This window comes from Labrus bergylta, chromosome 4 (assembly GCF_963930695.1).
Source record: "Labrus bergylta chromosome 4, fLabBer1.1, whole genome shotgun sequence".
NCBI lineage: Eukaryota > Metazoa > Chordata > Actinopteri > Labriformes > Labridae > Labrus > Labrus bergylta.
In genome coordinates this window covers 13783942-13798285 of record NC_089198.1, presented here as the reverse complement: position 1 = coordinate 13798285, position 14344 = coordinate 13783942, and the positions used below count along the sequence as shown (strand labels likewise).

The following is a 14344-nucleotide window of genomic DNA, read 5'->3' as shown; positions in this document are numbered from 1 at the left end:
TTATTTGAGGGCAAAACAAGTCACATTAAAGATGCAGCTCCGAGAAATCAGCCTTCAAAAACTGAAAAAATGGCTTCAAACCTTTGTCTCTTTAAAAATATTTTTCAATAAGAACCAATCACAGCAAGGAGAAACATCTTGAGTTGGTTTTCTTCAAAGTTTTACACAATAAACTAAGCATAAGTGATTGTATAGGTTAGTTCTTTGTTACGGTAAACACTCATATCAGTTAATAAGATTTGTCTATTTATAAAGCCTTTCATCTATTTCATCAGGACTGTATGGGTGTGGTCAGATTGGATTAACGGGACGAGTAACACTGTGGCTGTCGTTAGATCCTGATTGCTAAATCCTGATTGGTGCACAGAAGTTTGTGACATCATCACATTCAGACTGAGCCCCGCCCACTTGAAGCAGGCGAGACGAGGTCGGAAAAAAATAATAAATAAATAAATCTGTTGTGAAAAACCCTTTGTGACTTTGGAAGAGAGCTGTTTGTGTACCTTAATTAATAATCCGTGTGTGTGTGTGTGTGTGTGTGTGTGTGTGTGTGCTGTTGGACTCACTTCTGGTCCAGGTGGGCCTTCGTCTCCTCTGTAGCCAGAAGACCCTGATTTGCCAGGCTCGCCCTGAAAAACAACAACACCTCTAATGAGAGACTATAAAACACTTTCCAAAACAAAGACATTAAACTTGCGCTGCTGAAGAAAAACGCAAAAACGACATAAAGACAAAGTTCCCCCTAACTCTATAACTTCATCTCATGTATAGAGCACTAAATGGTCTTGAGCCAAAATACCTTATCAGGCATCCAGACCCCTCAGGTCCTCTGGGGACAGGTTTACTGACTGTTCCCAGAATCAGAACCAAGCAGGGTGAGGCAGCTTTTAGTTTCTATGCCCCTCACCTGTGGAACGAACTACCAGAGAACCTGAGGCTCTCTACATCTGTAAACTCTTTTAAAGTAAGATGTCCCTGCAAGTACCTGAAGGTCTGAACCAACCTGTGAGGTGTGACTCGACACAGACGGAGCAAACTGTGAGCCTAAATCCTCGGGAAGATGCTCTAGTGTGGATTGTTAATTGATTAAGTGATTAAGTGAGACCAGAAGGTTAATTTGTGTCTGTCTGGACAGTAAGACTCTGTGGTTAGGGACTTCAGAGCATTGGATTCTTGTGTGCCTGCAGAGCTGGTTACTTAAAGTAATCATTCACTTTTATAGGCAGACATGACACAATTCTCGATAACAAATTGGTGTAGTGTTAAACTGTAACGACTGTGGGTGAATTTCACCACCACAGCACCCCTGGGTGGGGTTTCCAATGCGCCTTCTCCGAACGCAGACAGAGAAAACTGTGAGCAGTTGAATCTGTGTCCGTCGGGACAGTAAGACTGTAGTCGGGGACTTCAAAGCACAAAAACATTATAAGGTGCACAGAGCCGATAACACCACTATAGAAATGTTTGGTTATTAATTTATTTTCGTATTTTAACGATTTATTTTTGCTTTATGTCATATTATGTGATTGAATGATTTTTAAATGTCTCTTCCCTTTGTCATGATGCATTTGATGTCTTGTGTGAAGCACTTTGAATTGCCTTATTGTTGAAATGAGCTGTAGAAATAACCCTAACTTGTCTATGAATAGCTTTACAAGACTCTAATTTAGCGGTGTTTTGTATCCACTGCATTGCTTAATGAAACATTTAGAACATGTTTTGTTAATAAACAAAAGGAGTACACCTGTACATCACTGCAGCCGGAGGGCAGCAATAAAAACTCTGATCTGACTTTAGCATCATGCATTATAGCCTCCTTCAGATTAGCATAGCTCAGCACTAAACAAGTGCCAAACAATAATCTGTATACAAACAAAAAGTAGTACCTACATTATTATTGTTAAATTAAAAGAGTTAGTCATTGCTGTGGTGTTTTTTCTTGAGTGTAGCAGGTTAGCTGAGCTGCTGCGTGCTGTCCCTAATGAATTGACTGAATTAAATTAATAATGAAATGGAACAAGACTCTTCAATTCATTGGTGGGTACGTGTATAGAAATGTTTCAGTGTTTCTGGACGGCCCTTGATGGTAACTTTTGTTCAAAGCTAACTGTTTTGTCCTGGTGCCAGGCTCTGCTGAGCTAGCACCTATAAACAGGTTTAACTAAGTTGAATGATTGTTGCTCTTCTAATCTGACTTTATCCAAGTCTTAAAACAAAATAAAAAAGTGTGCTTTTGCCAATGTCATGCTGACATAGAAGAAGTTTCCAAAAGAGCCCTCCTAAAGTGTTATTAGTCATCGCTGTGTGACTGTGATACAGAATACTGCCGCTTTAGAGGGTTTTTTGATGTGCAGCACATGACTGCATGTGCGGTACAGCTTTTTCCTGACTGTGTGAGGTAAACCCATCATGTCAGTTCTTCCATGTTTTCTGTTCTGTTCTGTTCAGTTTAGTAAATGTTCATTGAGCTCTGATGAAGAAGGAGGTGCATCTGAAAGCACAATAGAGCCATTGAATGTTCTGACATCACGGCGGTCACCACAAATAAGACTTGTAACGTATTATTATTATTACTGTGCCTGGTGCCTTGTTAATAAAAAAACCGTGCTGAGGCTTTGGCTGGAGCGGACGGAGAGAAGAACTGAGTCAGAGGGGAAAGAGTGAGCGTCGACGTTCCCAGGCGGAGGAGAAGCTGAGAACGGGAGAGGGGAGCTGGAGCGAGGGGGAGTGGGCAGCACTCTGGGGCTGCAGCCAGGTTCGCCTCTGTTTAAGCCTCCCCTCAACATGAAATATGGACACAAATGCAAAAGAGCTAACATGTGCACACACACTAGAAACACTACATACACACTCTGGCACAAGTTCTCCTCTCCAAGTGGAAAAAAAAGGATGCTGCCAGAGAGAAAAGTGGGTGTTTCTCCTCTTGAAGCTCTCCTAACAGGCTAACAAACAATGGTTTAGCAGCTCCTGTGTGTGTGTGTGTGTGTGTGTGTGTGTGTGTGTGTGTGTGTGTCTCTGCGTATAAATGTGTGTGTGATTATATTTGAGTGTGTCTTACAGGGTCTCCGTTGGGGCCAGCTGAGCCCTCCCTCCCCTGATCTCCTCGGCTTCCTGGTTCCCCCTGGCAGAGAAAGAACAAAATGTTAAAAATGTTTTAAAGATCAGCAGGAGAACATGGAGAAGGACTTGATGAAAACAGTCTGTGATTCATTTAAGTCAATATGGATGTCACTGCATTTCCCGTGAATTTCACAGGAGGAGGTGATGAATTCAGACTGTGAGTGAGAGGGATGGGGGGGGGGGGGGGGGTGGTCCTCCTCATCATTTTTTTACCTCTCACCAGAGATTGAAAGAAAAAAACAAAAATGTACTTTTTAGCTAAGTGTACAAAAACATTGTTGATGTACTTAGTTTAGTTTTATGTATTTTTAATAACTAAGAAGTTAAGTTAATTAAGAAGTTAATTAAGTTAAACTAAGAAGTTAATGATGAAGAAGTCTTTCAGACGAGGACGAAACACCTTCAACAACTTCAACCAAGTCCAGTTGTCTTTTGAATACTTTTTTTCACCATATTACTGCAGATTTCTTGTCATAAAACTTAATTTTAACTGTTCTTTGGGATCTTCAACATTTTCAAATGTGGCTCTTAAATGTACTTTTAAGGCATTAAAGGGATTGTTATTTTATTTTTTCCATCAGAGTACACTGCCTTCACAACTTCAAGATTTTACACCAATAGGATGGGACAACGGCTCAAAAAAAAGCTGCATTCTCAGTGTATCCTTTGGTTAATATCAGTTAAAACAAGCTTAGTAAAAACGTACATTTCAGGAGCTTCACTTCTGCACTTTTACTTCAATGAGAAGTTAAATCAGGTCTTCTATTTGTTTGTACACACATATTTGTACTCCTAGAGTTTTTTTTGCATCCTCTGTCACTCACAGACTCTCCTCTTGGTCCTCTGTTTCCACGAGATCCCTGCTCTCCCTTCTCTCCGATTTGCCCCTATGAAGAGATTTCAAAACACAATGTCAACATGTACTTTGGCTGCTGTTTCAAAAAATACTTTGAAGTTCATATTAATCTAACTTACTCTCTCCCCACGAGGTCCATCTAACCCTGGTGTACCCTAGAAAACACAAACACCCACACAGACACACACAGCAGGATGTTAGACGAGCTGTAAATGATAACAAAACCTTGATGTGTTTCTGCTGTTGATCTGAGCTTCGTCACTTACATCATCCCCACGCTCTCCTTTGTCCCCGTCTGCTCCACGAGGGCCTTGATCTCCCTGAAACAACACAGGTATTTATTCATGTGTTAGATTTCCTGCCCCGTGTGATACTATTTGTACTGATCTGTCTGTCTTTTTTTGATGTACCTGAGGTCCCAGTGGGCCGTAGTTTCCTGGCCTTCCTGGTTCTCCGTCTCTTCCAGGATCTCCCTGAAATAAGAGCATAATATGTTATTAAAGGCCACCCAAAGGTTACTTGAAATATTCATAAGAACAAGTTTTTTTTCTCATCTCACTTTTCCTCCTTTCAGTCCATAAGAGCCGGGGTCTCCCTTTGGTCCGGAGTCTCCTTGCAGACCCTAAAAGCAGAGAAACACACACAGTTTGAGGGAATGATCATAAGCAGCTGAAGCCACAACGCTGTCTGAGGCCACAGAGCATGTATGCACATGAATGTGTGTGTGTGTGTGTGTGTGTGTGTGTGTGTTTACAGTGGGACTATATGGCTCAATTTAAACAATCTGACAGCAGAGAATGTAAACGAAGCGTGATTAAGGGTTGAGGGCCTCTGTGTGTCTGAGCCTCAGGCTGATACTGAAGTGGCCTGTATGAGCGTCAAAAGAGATTTTAGTACACAAAAATAGAAACAAATACAGTGTGTGTGTGTGTCCAAACACCTTAACACCTGACTGCTTGTGTATTTGCGGTCCTCAGACTGTGTTAGCGTCTATTGATTGGTTCCCCTCTGGTTGTGATTCAAACTGTCTGCGATGCATGATATTAGTGTGAGTAGAGCTCTGATTGAGGTCCAAATTTGGAGCCGAACAGAAGGATTAACCTGAGATTGAGATATAGGACTTACATCTGATCCAGGAGATCCTTTACAGCCGGCGAGTCCGGGAAAACCAGCTTCACCCTAATGAGAACAACAAGAGAGACACAATTAAACATAAATACATTCATAAATAAATAAAGACTAGAGCATGACACACATACTGTAGCATTTCATTATTTGGAAAGTTTCAGGTCTATTACTCACCTTGCGTCCATCAACTCCATCATTTCCTCTTAGACCTTTGTCTCCCTGAGAAAGAGAGAATAGAGAAAGATTCATTTAACCAATATTATATATTTTTTAGAGCAATCACCAACAGAAACGTCACACAACTGTAAAATTAAAAAATATATATATCTCACCTTGTAACCTTTGTGTCCTCTTTCACCCTGCAGGAAAACACATGACATGAGCCAGCTCGTTAGTTATACAGCCCAGCAATCAACAAACAGTTTATCTTCTTCAAGAATAATTTTTGTATTTTTGAGTGGTGAAAGTACCTTCTCTCCTCTGCCACCGCGATCTCCCTGGAAACAGAAAAACAAAAGAATCAAAATCATTCCACGTAACAAGTAAAACATACAGAGTCAGACTTATATTTGCAAATGTCTGCTTCCTTATATTTTTTTCTCGGTCACAACCATTAATATGAAGTAACGTAAGGTAACGTGACATAATGTTAGGTAACATAAAGTAACATAAGTTAACATGATGTAATTCTAGGTAACGTAAAGTAACTTAAGGTACTGTGACGTAATGTTAGGTAACGTGATGTAATGTTAGGTAACGTAACGTAGCATGACGTAACGTAAGGTAACGTGACGTAATGTTGGGTAACGTAACGTAACGTAATGTAAGGTAAAGTAACGTAAGGTAGCGTAATGTAAGGTAATGTAGCGTAATATAAGATAACGTAAAGTAACATAAGGTAACGTGACGTAATCTTAGGTAACGTAAAGTAATGTAAGGTAACGTGATGTAATGTTAGGTAAAGTAACGTAGCATGATGTAATGTTAGGTAATGTAACGTAGCATGATGTAATGTAAGGTAACGTAAGGTAACATAACGTAAAGTAACGTTAGGTAACGTAGCGTAATGTTAGGTAACAAAGTAACGTAAGATAACAAGATGTAATGTTAGGTAAAGTAACGTAGCATGATGTAATGTAAGGTAAGGTAACGTAATGTAAGGTAATGTAACATAAGGTAACATAAAGTAACGTAAATTAACGTGACATAATGTTAGTTAACATTAAGTAGCATAATATAATGTAAGGTAACTTAAGTAATGTAAGGTAACTTAAGTAATGTAAGTTAACGTGATGTAATGTTAGGTAACGTAACATAGCATGATGTAACGTAAGGTAATGTAAAGTAACGTAGGGTAACGTAAAGTAACGTAGGGTAACGTAAAGTAACATAAGGTAACATGATGTAATGTTAGGTAAAGTAACGTAGCATGATGTAATGTAAGGTAACGTAATGTTAGGTAATGTAAAATAAGGTAACGTAAAGTAACATAAATTAACGTGACATAATGTTAGGTAACCTTAAGTAGCATAATATAATGTAAGGTAACTTAAGTAACGTAAGGTAACTTAAGTAACGTACGTTAACATGATGTAATGTTAGGTAACATAACGTAACGTGATGCAATGTTAGGTAACAAAGTAAGTAAGGTAACGTGACGTAATGTTAGGTAAAGTAACGTAGCATGATGTAATGCAAGGTAACATAACGTAATGTAAGGTAACTTAACGTAATGTAAGGTAATGTAACATAAGGTAACGTAAAGTAACGTAAATTAATGTGGCATAATGTTAGGTAACCTTAAGTAATGTAAAGTAACTTAAGTTACGTAAGATAACTTAAGTAATGTAAGTTAACGTGATGTAATGTTAGGTAAAGTAACGTAGCATGATGTAATGTAAGGTAACGTAATGTAGCATGATGTAACGTAAGGTAACGTAAAGTAATGTAAGGTAACGTAAAGTAATGTAAGGTAACGTGACGTAACATAATGTAAATTAACGTGACATAAGGTAACGTAAATTAACGTGACATAATGTTAGGTAACCTTAAGTAGCATAATATAATGTAAGGTAACTTAAGTAGTGTAAGGTAATTTAAGTAACGTAAGTTAACGTGATGTAATGTTAGGTAATGTAATGTTAGGTAATGTAACGTAAGGTAACGTAAGGTAACATAACGTAAAGTAACGTTAGGTAACGTAGCATAATGTTAGGTAACAAAGTAACGTAAGATAACAAGATGTAATGTTAGGTAAAGTAACGTAGCATGATGTAATGTAAGGTAAGGTAACGTAATGTAAGGTAATGTAACATAAGGTAACGTAAAGTAACGTAAATTAATGTGACATAATGTTAGGTAACCTTAAGTAGCATAATATAATGTAAGGTAACTTAAGTAATGTAAGGTAACTTAAGTAACGTAAGTTAACGTGATGTGATGTTAGGTAACGTAACATAGCATGATGTAACATAAGGTAATGTAAAGTAACGTAAGGTAACGTAAAGTAACTTAAGGTAACGTAAAGTAACAGAAGGTAACATGATGTAATGTTAGGTAAAGTAACGTAGCATGATGTAATGTAAAGTAACGTAAGGTAACGTAAAGTAACGGAAGGTAACTTAAGTAATGTAAGGTAACTTAAGTCACTAAGTTAACGTGATGTAATGTTAGGTAACGTAACGTAGCATGATGTAACGTAAGGTAACGTAAGGTAACATAAGGTAACGTGACGTAATGTTAGGTAAAGTAACGTAGCATGATGTAATGTAAGGTAACGTAACGTAGCATGATGTAACATAAGGTAACGTAAATTAACGTGACCTAATGTTAGGTAACCTTAAGTAGCATAATATAATGTAAGGTAACTTAAGTAGCGTAAGGTGACCTTACGTTACGTAAGGTAACTTAAGTAACGTAAGTTAACGTGATGTAATGTTAGGTAACGTAACGTAGCATGATGTAACGTAAGGTAACGTAAAGTAACATAACGTAAAGTAAGGTTAGGTAACAAAGTAATGTAAGATAACATGATGTAATGTCAGTTAAAGTAACGTAGCATGATGTAATGTAAGGTAACGTAACGTAATGTAAGGTAACCTTAAGTAGCATAATATAATGTAAGGTAACTTAAGTAAATGAAGGTAACGTAAGTAACGTAAGTTAACGTGATGTAATGTTAGGTAACGTAACGTAGCATGATGTAACGTAAGGTAACGTAAAGTAACGTAAGGTAACGTAAAGTAACTTAAGGTAACGTGACGTAATGTTAGGTAAAGTAACGTAGCATGATGTAATGTAAGGTAACGTAACGTAGCATGATGTAACGTAAAGTAACCCAAGGTAACGTAAAGGTAACGTAAAGGTAACGTAAAGTAACGTAAGGTAACGTGACGTAATGTTAGGTAAAGTAACGTAGCATGATGTAATATAAGGTAACGTAACATAATGTAAGGTAACGTAACTTAATGGAAATTAACGTGACATAATGTTAGGTAACCTTAAGTAGCATAATATAATGTAAGGTAACTTAAGTAACGTAAGGTAACTGTAATGTTAGGTAACGTAACGTAGCATGATATAATGTAGCTTAGCGTAAAGTAACATAACATATGGTAATGTAAGGTATTTTAAGGTAATGGAACGCAACGTACTTAAACATACATTAACGTGAAGTAACTTAAGGTAACTAACGTAGCCTACTGTAAAGCAACCTAATGTAATGTAATGCAATGAAACATAGCGTTTTGTGTAGTATCCTATTATGTTGTAGCATATCCTGTAGTGTTGCATCGCATTGCATATATAGAACTAACTTGCTTTCACATTTTACATTTACATTTTTCATTTTACTTAAACACATGAATTTGAGGCACAGAATGATTATTTTTTACAAAAAACCTTCAAGTCTTTAAGCAGCCATTTTGCAGATATAGCTGCAGACAGAACCATCAAAGAAGGACAACAGTCAACGAAATACCTGTAACTATAAACATTATGGGACTATATACAGTATATGAAGAATAACCATGGTGTTGAAAAAAGAGTGACTTTACCTTCATTCCACTGTAACCAACAGGACCAGGATCTCCCACACTGCCCTGTAACAGAGAAAAAGACACATCAGATCATCCAAATACAAAATTCCATCACACCCGGATGAAAAACCCAACACGTTTTTGCATGTCTGTTCAAATGGTCAGGATGGAGTTGTTGCACTTGATGGAGGAGACAAAGGTCACTTACTATGTTACCAACATCTCCTTTTTCTCCGGGCATTCCTGGTCTACCGGTTTCTCCCTAAACAAAGGCAAAACAGAAGCATTATTTACATTTGTGGATTTGTGAGCACTTTTACTGAATGCTTGTGTACTATGAGGGTTTAACATATATTTTCACATGCTTCATCATATATCATCCCACCTTGGAGCCAAGGTCTCCTCCTGGTCCTTTAGGCCCTCCTTTAGCCTGCAGACAAAAAGAAAGAACACAAACCATGAAACAATCAAATTAAAACAGCAAGTAGGGATGCTTTTAGCTGTTAAAGGTCATACATGACATACTTACATTGCAGTCGAAAGAGCAACACTGGAAAAGAAAAAGAAAAGAACAATATGAACACCTTAAAGCATGAACAGTGTATTTGTCTGTCTTTATGTTTGGTTATATCATCTAGTTTTGAATTCATCTAAGTTGAGGTCATGATATTACCCAGTGTTACCGCTTTGATCCAATCTGTCAACTGAACTAAAAATCTACATTTTTTCATCATTGTTGGCAGTTTCCCTGTTATCTCAGTTTATTTTTTATGCCAATTTCAGCTTCCTGTACTCTGATCCCGCCTTGTTTCCTGATCATGACAGAGTTCACTGAAGACTCAGCCAAAACAAGAGAAAGGTTATGAAAACAAAACATCTCTAGAGGCCTCAAACTGGGTAAAGTCGAGAAATTTGGTTTGTAAACACTTTAATGTCATGACATTAAGTCTGTATACAGTCTGTAAACAGTTTGTCTGACTCAAGATGTTTCAGCAAAACTCATCATAAACTATTTATAATGATTCAGACAGAACAATGAATATTCCCTGAGTTAATATAATTTAGAAATAATGAAACTTAACACAAGACAAAGCACCAATTTCAGCCAAATTGTTGAGAGTTTAGGACATTTTGCAGAAACCCTCGTAGAATTCACATCCAATCATTTTGATAGCGTTAATTGTTACATAGAAAGTGTGTTAAAATGACATACCGTATCTTTCGTCTCGTTTGTCTGAAAAGAAGGAAAAATAATCAATATTAGTTTAAAATCCAAATGTTGAGCTTTGTCCATATATGAGAGGAGAAGAGAGGAGAGGATGATAATAAAAGAGAAGAGAAGAAGAGGAATCATACGATGATTTCGATGATGGTTCGGATGGTTCCCATGTGTGTGGATCTAGAGTCGTCTGCAGCGGTGAAGTTCTGTCTGTAGGTTTGATCTGTTGCGATGAGGGACAGCCTGGTGTCCTGGAGAGATGCACAATAAAAACACCATCAACACTTATACAGAAACTGCTACATGCTGTCTGGCTGATGTTTCTGAGAAATGCTGTTGCTAATCTTTCAGACATGAACATAACAGTCAGGTAGATCTTCATGCAGCCTACATTAAAAAGAGACTTATTTATTCCCACACTAAACTTACATACATTACACATCCACTGATATTTACCTTATAAGCATCTCATTAAAAGTTTATGTATTTTTTTCTAATTCCAGGCTCACCTGAGCAAGTGGGCATGCCTGTTGCAACACAGCCTGAAGGTGATAAGTCCCACCTCTGACAAGGCAAATAATCAATCATAATTAAGGATTTTGGTGTGGTTTTTTTTTTTTTTGGGGGGGGGGGGGAAGCATACCATCCCTGGCCACCTCTCTGCAAAGCCCCTGCCTACATATGTATGATTAATATCTTACCCTAATGTAGCCACGCCCACATTCAACCAGGGTTAGGAGCAAAGGTCAAACACAGTTACAGAACCTTCTCATAAGAAGTGTCCGAGATTATTTCTCTTTAGGCTTTGAACCCCTATTATTATTTTTTTATGGTATTAAATGGGGTTACGCAATTAGTTGCTGTAATCATGGTACCTCTGAGGGGCTGATACGGGTCCTCACAGGTATGTAACTGTATGTGTGTGTGTGTGTGTGTGTGTTACCTCCTGGTCAGGTGAGATGGCGACAGCGAACACTTTCACTCCATGTTGTTTGGCTTCGTTGGCGGCCTCTTGCACGCCTCCACATGGCTCTTTGTACCCAGTGATTGGATGCCCATCAGTCACCACCACGATGTACTTGTTCTCATGGTAGTGTGAACCCCTGCATGGATACACACAAACACTCAGTTACAAAAGATACCATTTGTCTTATTATGGAATCTGCTCCGGTGTGTGTTTTATTATTTACCCGACAAGCAGCTCAGCCAGGCCCCTCTTGATGGCACAGTCGGTGTATGTGCCCTTGCCGATGTACTCGATGTCAAGGATGTCCTTCTTCAGGGCCTCGCGGTCTCTGTTCAAGTCGCTCAGCTCGCGCACCATCTTCACATCGTCACTGTAGTGCAGAGCTCCCGAGTTCCATGTCAGGATGCGGTCACAGCGATGGCGCCTGGATCAATAGAAATGTAAAGTACGGTATCAGTTGTTGTGGTCATACCATTCTGGTATTACAAAGCATGTCAATTATATCAGGTGCTTAGTCATTTTTGAGTAGAGCTAAATGCTGTGAAACCAAAAAAAAAACCTTTAAGTAAAACATAAAACAACAGTGATGGATGCACAGTTATACTCTACTACGTTACAGAGGTTAAATAATGAATCATAAAATCATGAAACTGACAGGAACAATTCTTCCTAAACTTTTACCTTTCATACTCTATGCATTTGTGTAAGCACACTTTTTGGTTTTAATTGAACAGTGATGCCCTCTGTGGTTACATGTTTTAATCAGTGATGGGTGTGGTTGGGTGTGGTCACAGGTGTGCTGTGCTCTTGCACATGTAACTACACCAACCTGTGGTGTCACAATGTCCCATACAATATGTGTATTTTTACTGCAAGGTGAGGAATGAAACAGGCAGGTTTCATGTGTTTCAATGGAAGAGCTTAACTTGTAATACTGTAGTGTCTTCAAATCATGCTAATGCTCCTTTTACATGTAGAGAATGGGAATGAATCACTACAAGTGTTTCTGTGTGTGGGTGCATTGATCTTACATGTCCTTGAGTTCATCAATGAAGCGATTGGTGAATGCCTTGATCTGTCCGATATAGAACTCTGGAGGTTTCTGTCTGAGGGCCACACTCTCCGATGTATCCAGAACGAAGAAGAGATCAACTGGACAATCTGCTCACAAACAAAACAAAACAAAGATGGCTGTCAGCAAATATCATCCAATAAACAGAGTGAAATCTGTGAGTTTATGAACAATCAAAAACCCCCAAACGTATTCAGACATCAGCACATTCATCTCTACAGCAGCATCAGACATCAGGCCAACATGAAGCATCCTGCACCGCACTGGGTACCAAGAGGCTGATCTATGCACCTTCATACAGGTAGATGTATGACAGGTGCAGGCCTGTACTGACTGCCTGCATCCATAATATGGCTGACTGCATTTACACTTCATATGTTGCTTAGCATTCAGGCAGAGAAACAAGGCCTGAGGTACACTCACCTGCTCTGGTTCTCTATCAATTTGGCACCCACAGCACTTGCATATCTTACATCCCATTAAGTTTACTATTCAGACCCATAAGGACCTACTGTATATGAAACCAAACAAGGGCCTGCTCAGGGTGGGCTAGGCTACTTTCATCATTTAGTCATACTTTCAGTTGTCTGTGCTGTTGATTAGAAAGAAAGGGTCCTCAGACTGTGAAGTACGCAACCCCAAGACAAGGAACATCTGGACTCACTTTTGCATCAAACAACGCGTTAGTAAAAGACATGTTACATTCAGATACAGATAATACCTTTACAGGCAATATAATATCAGAAGACAAACATTTGCATGCGTTTTCTTTTAAGATTTTGGATATTTTCTACAAACTTACCCGCAAACTCATCTCTTAGGACCTGCGATTGCGCCCCAGCCACGAAAACGCACAGAAGCGCGAGGAGACTTCTGAGAGTCTCCATGTTTAAACTGCACAAAAACTAAAAAGTTAAAACATAGAAAACACCCCAATCCCCTGAAAATAAAATACCGAACCACTCCGGCCCCAAACCCGATAACTCTAAATTGATTTGGCGAACTTTTTCGTGATCCAGCGCTCCGCCGCAGTTTTTCCGAGGCGAGACCCAGAGCGCGCAGAGGAGGACCAGAGCGCACGGCGAGGGAGGAGGAGGAGGAGGAAGAGAGGAGAAGGAGGAGGAGGAGGAAGGAAGGGTTCACGCGCTTGCTCAGGGGAGACGATTTGCAGGAATCGACAGGAACGCGCACGGGCCAAGAGAGTTTACACAAAATCAAAAGATATGTAGCCTGTGCTTCCTTAAAAGGGTCCACAGGGACAGAGGCGCGCAGGAATAAACAATCAATGGCTCCAATGTGCGCTGAGTTTTTTTTTTTTTACATTTCTTTACAGGAAAGAAGTGCCTGCAGACACTACTCTTGTTTGCATTTTAATTGTTTCAGAATGTGTATAATGAGATATTCGACATATTAATTTATAGAATAGAAGTAAGGGGCCCCGGGGAACAAAAGTAATGAGGAAATTCAAGAAATGTAGTCGTGAATAGATGCACACTGAACTAATTTAAGCAAACTTAATGAAAAGCAGCTGACGCACATCTTGGAAGCATTTTGAATTATTTTTCTGTGGAAGATGGAGGTGGGTGGAGTTTTACTACATCTGGTTCACTTCGGCGTCCAGACATGACCCTGAACATAAAAGCAAGTGGAGGGAGGGGCAATCTTCACTCAATTTTTCTTCACGCTCAAAGAGGCACAGTGCCATCTCGCGTTCATTGTAAGTAAATCCTGGAACGATTTAAACTTTGGAAAACTTGGGGTACATTTCCATGGAAAGAGGCAAAGAGGTGTGGGCGTGGAGTGGTAATTTGGCAAGGTGTTGATGGGGGTGGATGTCGCACGGTTGCCTTGGAGACCGCCTACATGTGTGTTTCTGTGTTTGTGCTCAAACTGTTGGACTGCACCTGGACTCAGAGTTTCCACTGAGGTCACTGTTTCGGGGGAG

General features: G+C 39.2%; 1 protein-coding gene across 1 annotated transcript in view; it reads right to left on the bottom strand.

Annotated features, from left to right (window-relative positions):
• Positions 1 to 13486, bottom strand: part of col6a1 (collagen, type VI, alpha 1) — a 30076-nt gene extending 16590 nt beyond the window's left edge. The window contains exons 1-21 of the mRNA XM_020649267.3: positions 13202 to 13486; positions 12359 to 12488; positions 11551 to 11751; positions 11304 to 11463; positions 10498 to 10611; positions 10355 to 10375; positions 9671 to 9691; positions 9527 to 9571; positions 9350 to 9403; positions 9160 to 9204; positions 5575 to 5601; positions 5437 to 5463; positions 5279 to 5323; positions 5102 to 5155; positions 4536 to 4598; positions 4387 to 4449; positions 4243 to 4296; positions 4096 to 4131; positions 3945 to 4007; positions 3059 to 3121; positions 567 to 629 (exon numbers count right to left, since the gene is read on the bottom strand). Of these exons, the coding sequence (XP_020504923.2) occupies positions 567 to 629; positions 3059 to 3121; positions 3945 to 4007; positions 4096 to 4131; positions 4243 to 4296; positions 4387 to 4449; positions 4536 to 4598; positions 5102 to 5155; positions 5279 to 5323; positions 5437 to 5463; positions 5575 to 5601; positions 9160 to 9204; positions 9350 to 9403; positions 9527 to 9571; positions 9671 to 9691; positions 10355 to 10375; positions 10498 to 10611; positions 11304 to 11463; positions 11551 to 11751; positions 12359 to 12488; positions 13202 to 13286 (1434 nt within the window). The 5' untranslated portion in view covers positions 13287 to 13486. The remainder of the gene's footprint in view (positions 1 to 566; positions 630 to 3058; positions 3122 to 3944; positions 4008 to 4095; positions 4132 to 4242; positions 4297 to 4386; positions 4450 to 4535; positions 4599 to 5101; positions 5156 to 5278; positions 5324 to 5436; positions 5464 to 5574; positions 5602 to 9159; positions 9205 to 9349; positions 9404 to 9526; positions 9572 to 9670; positions 9692 to 10354; positions 10376 to 10497; positions 10612 to 11303; positions 11464 to 11550; positions 11752 to 12358; positions 12489 to 13201) is intronic.
• Positions 13487 to 14344: the final 858 nt, after the last annotated feature.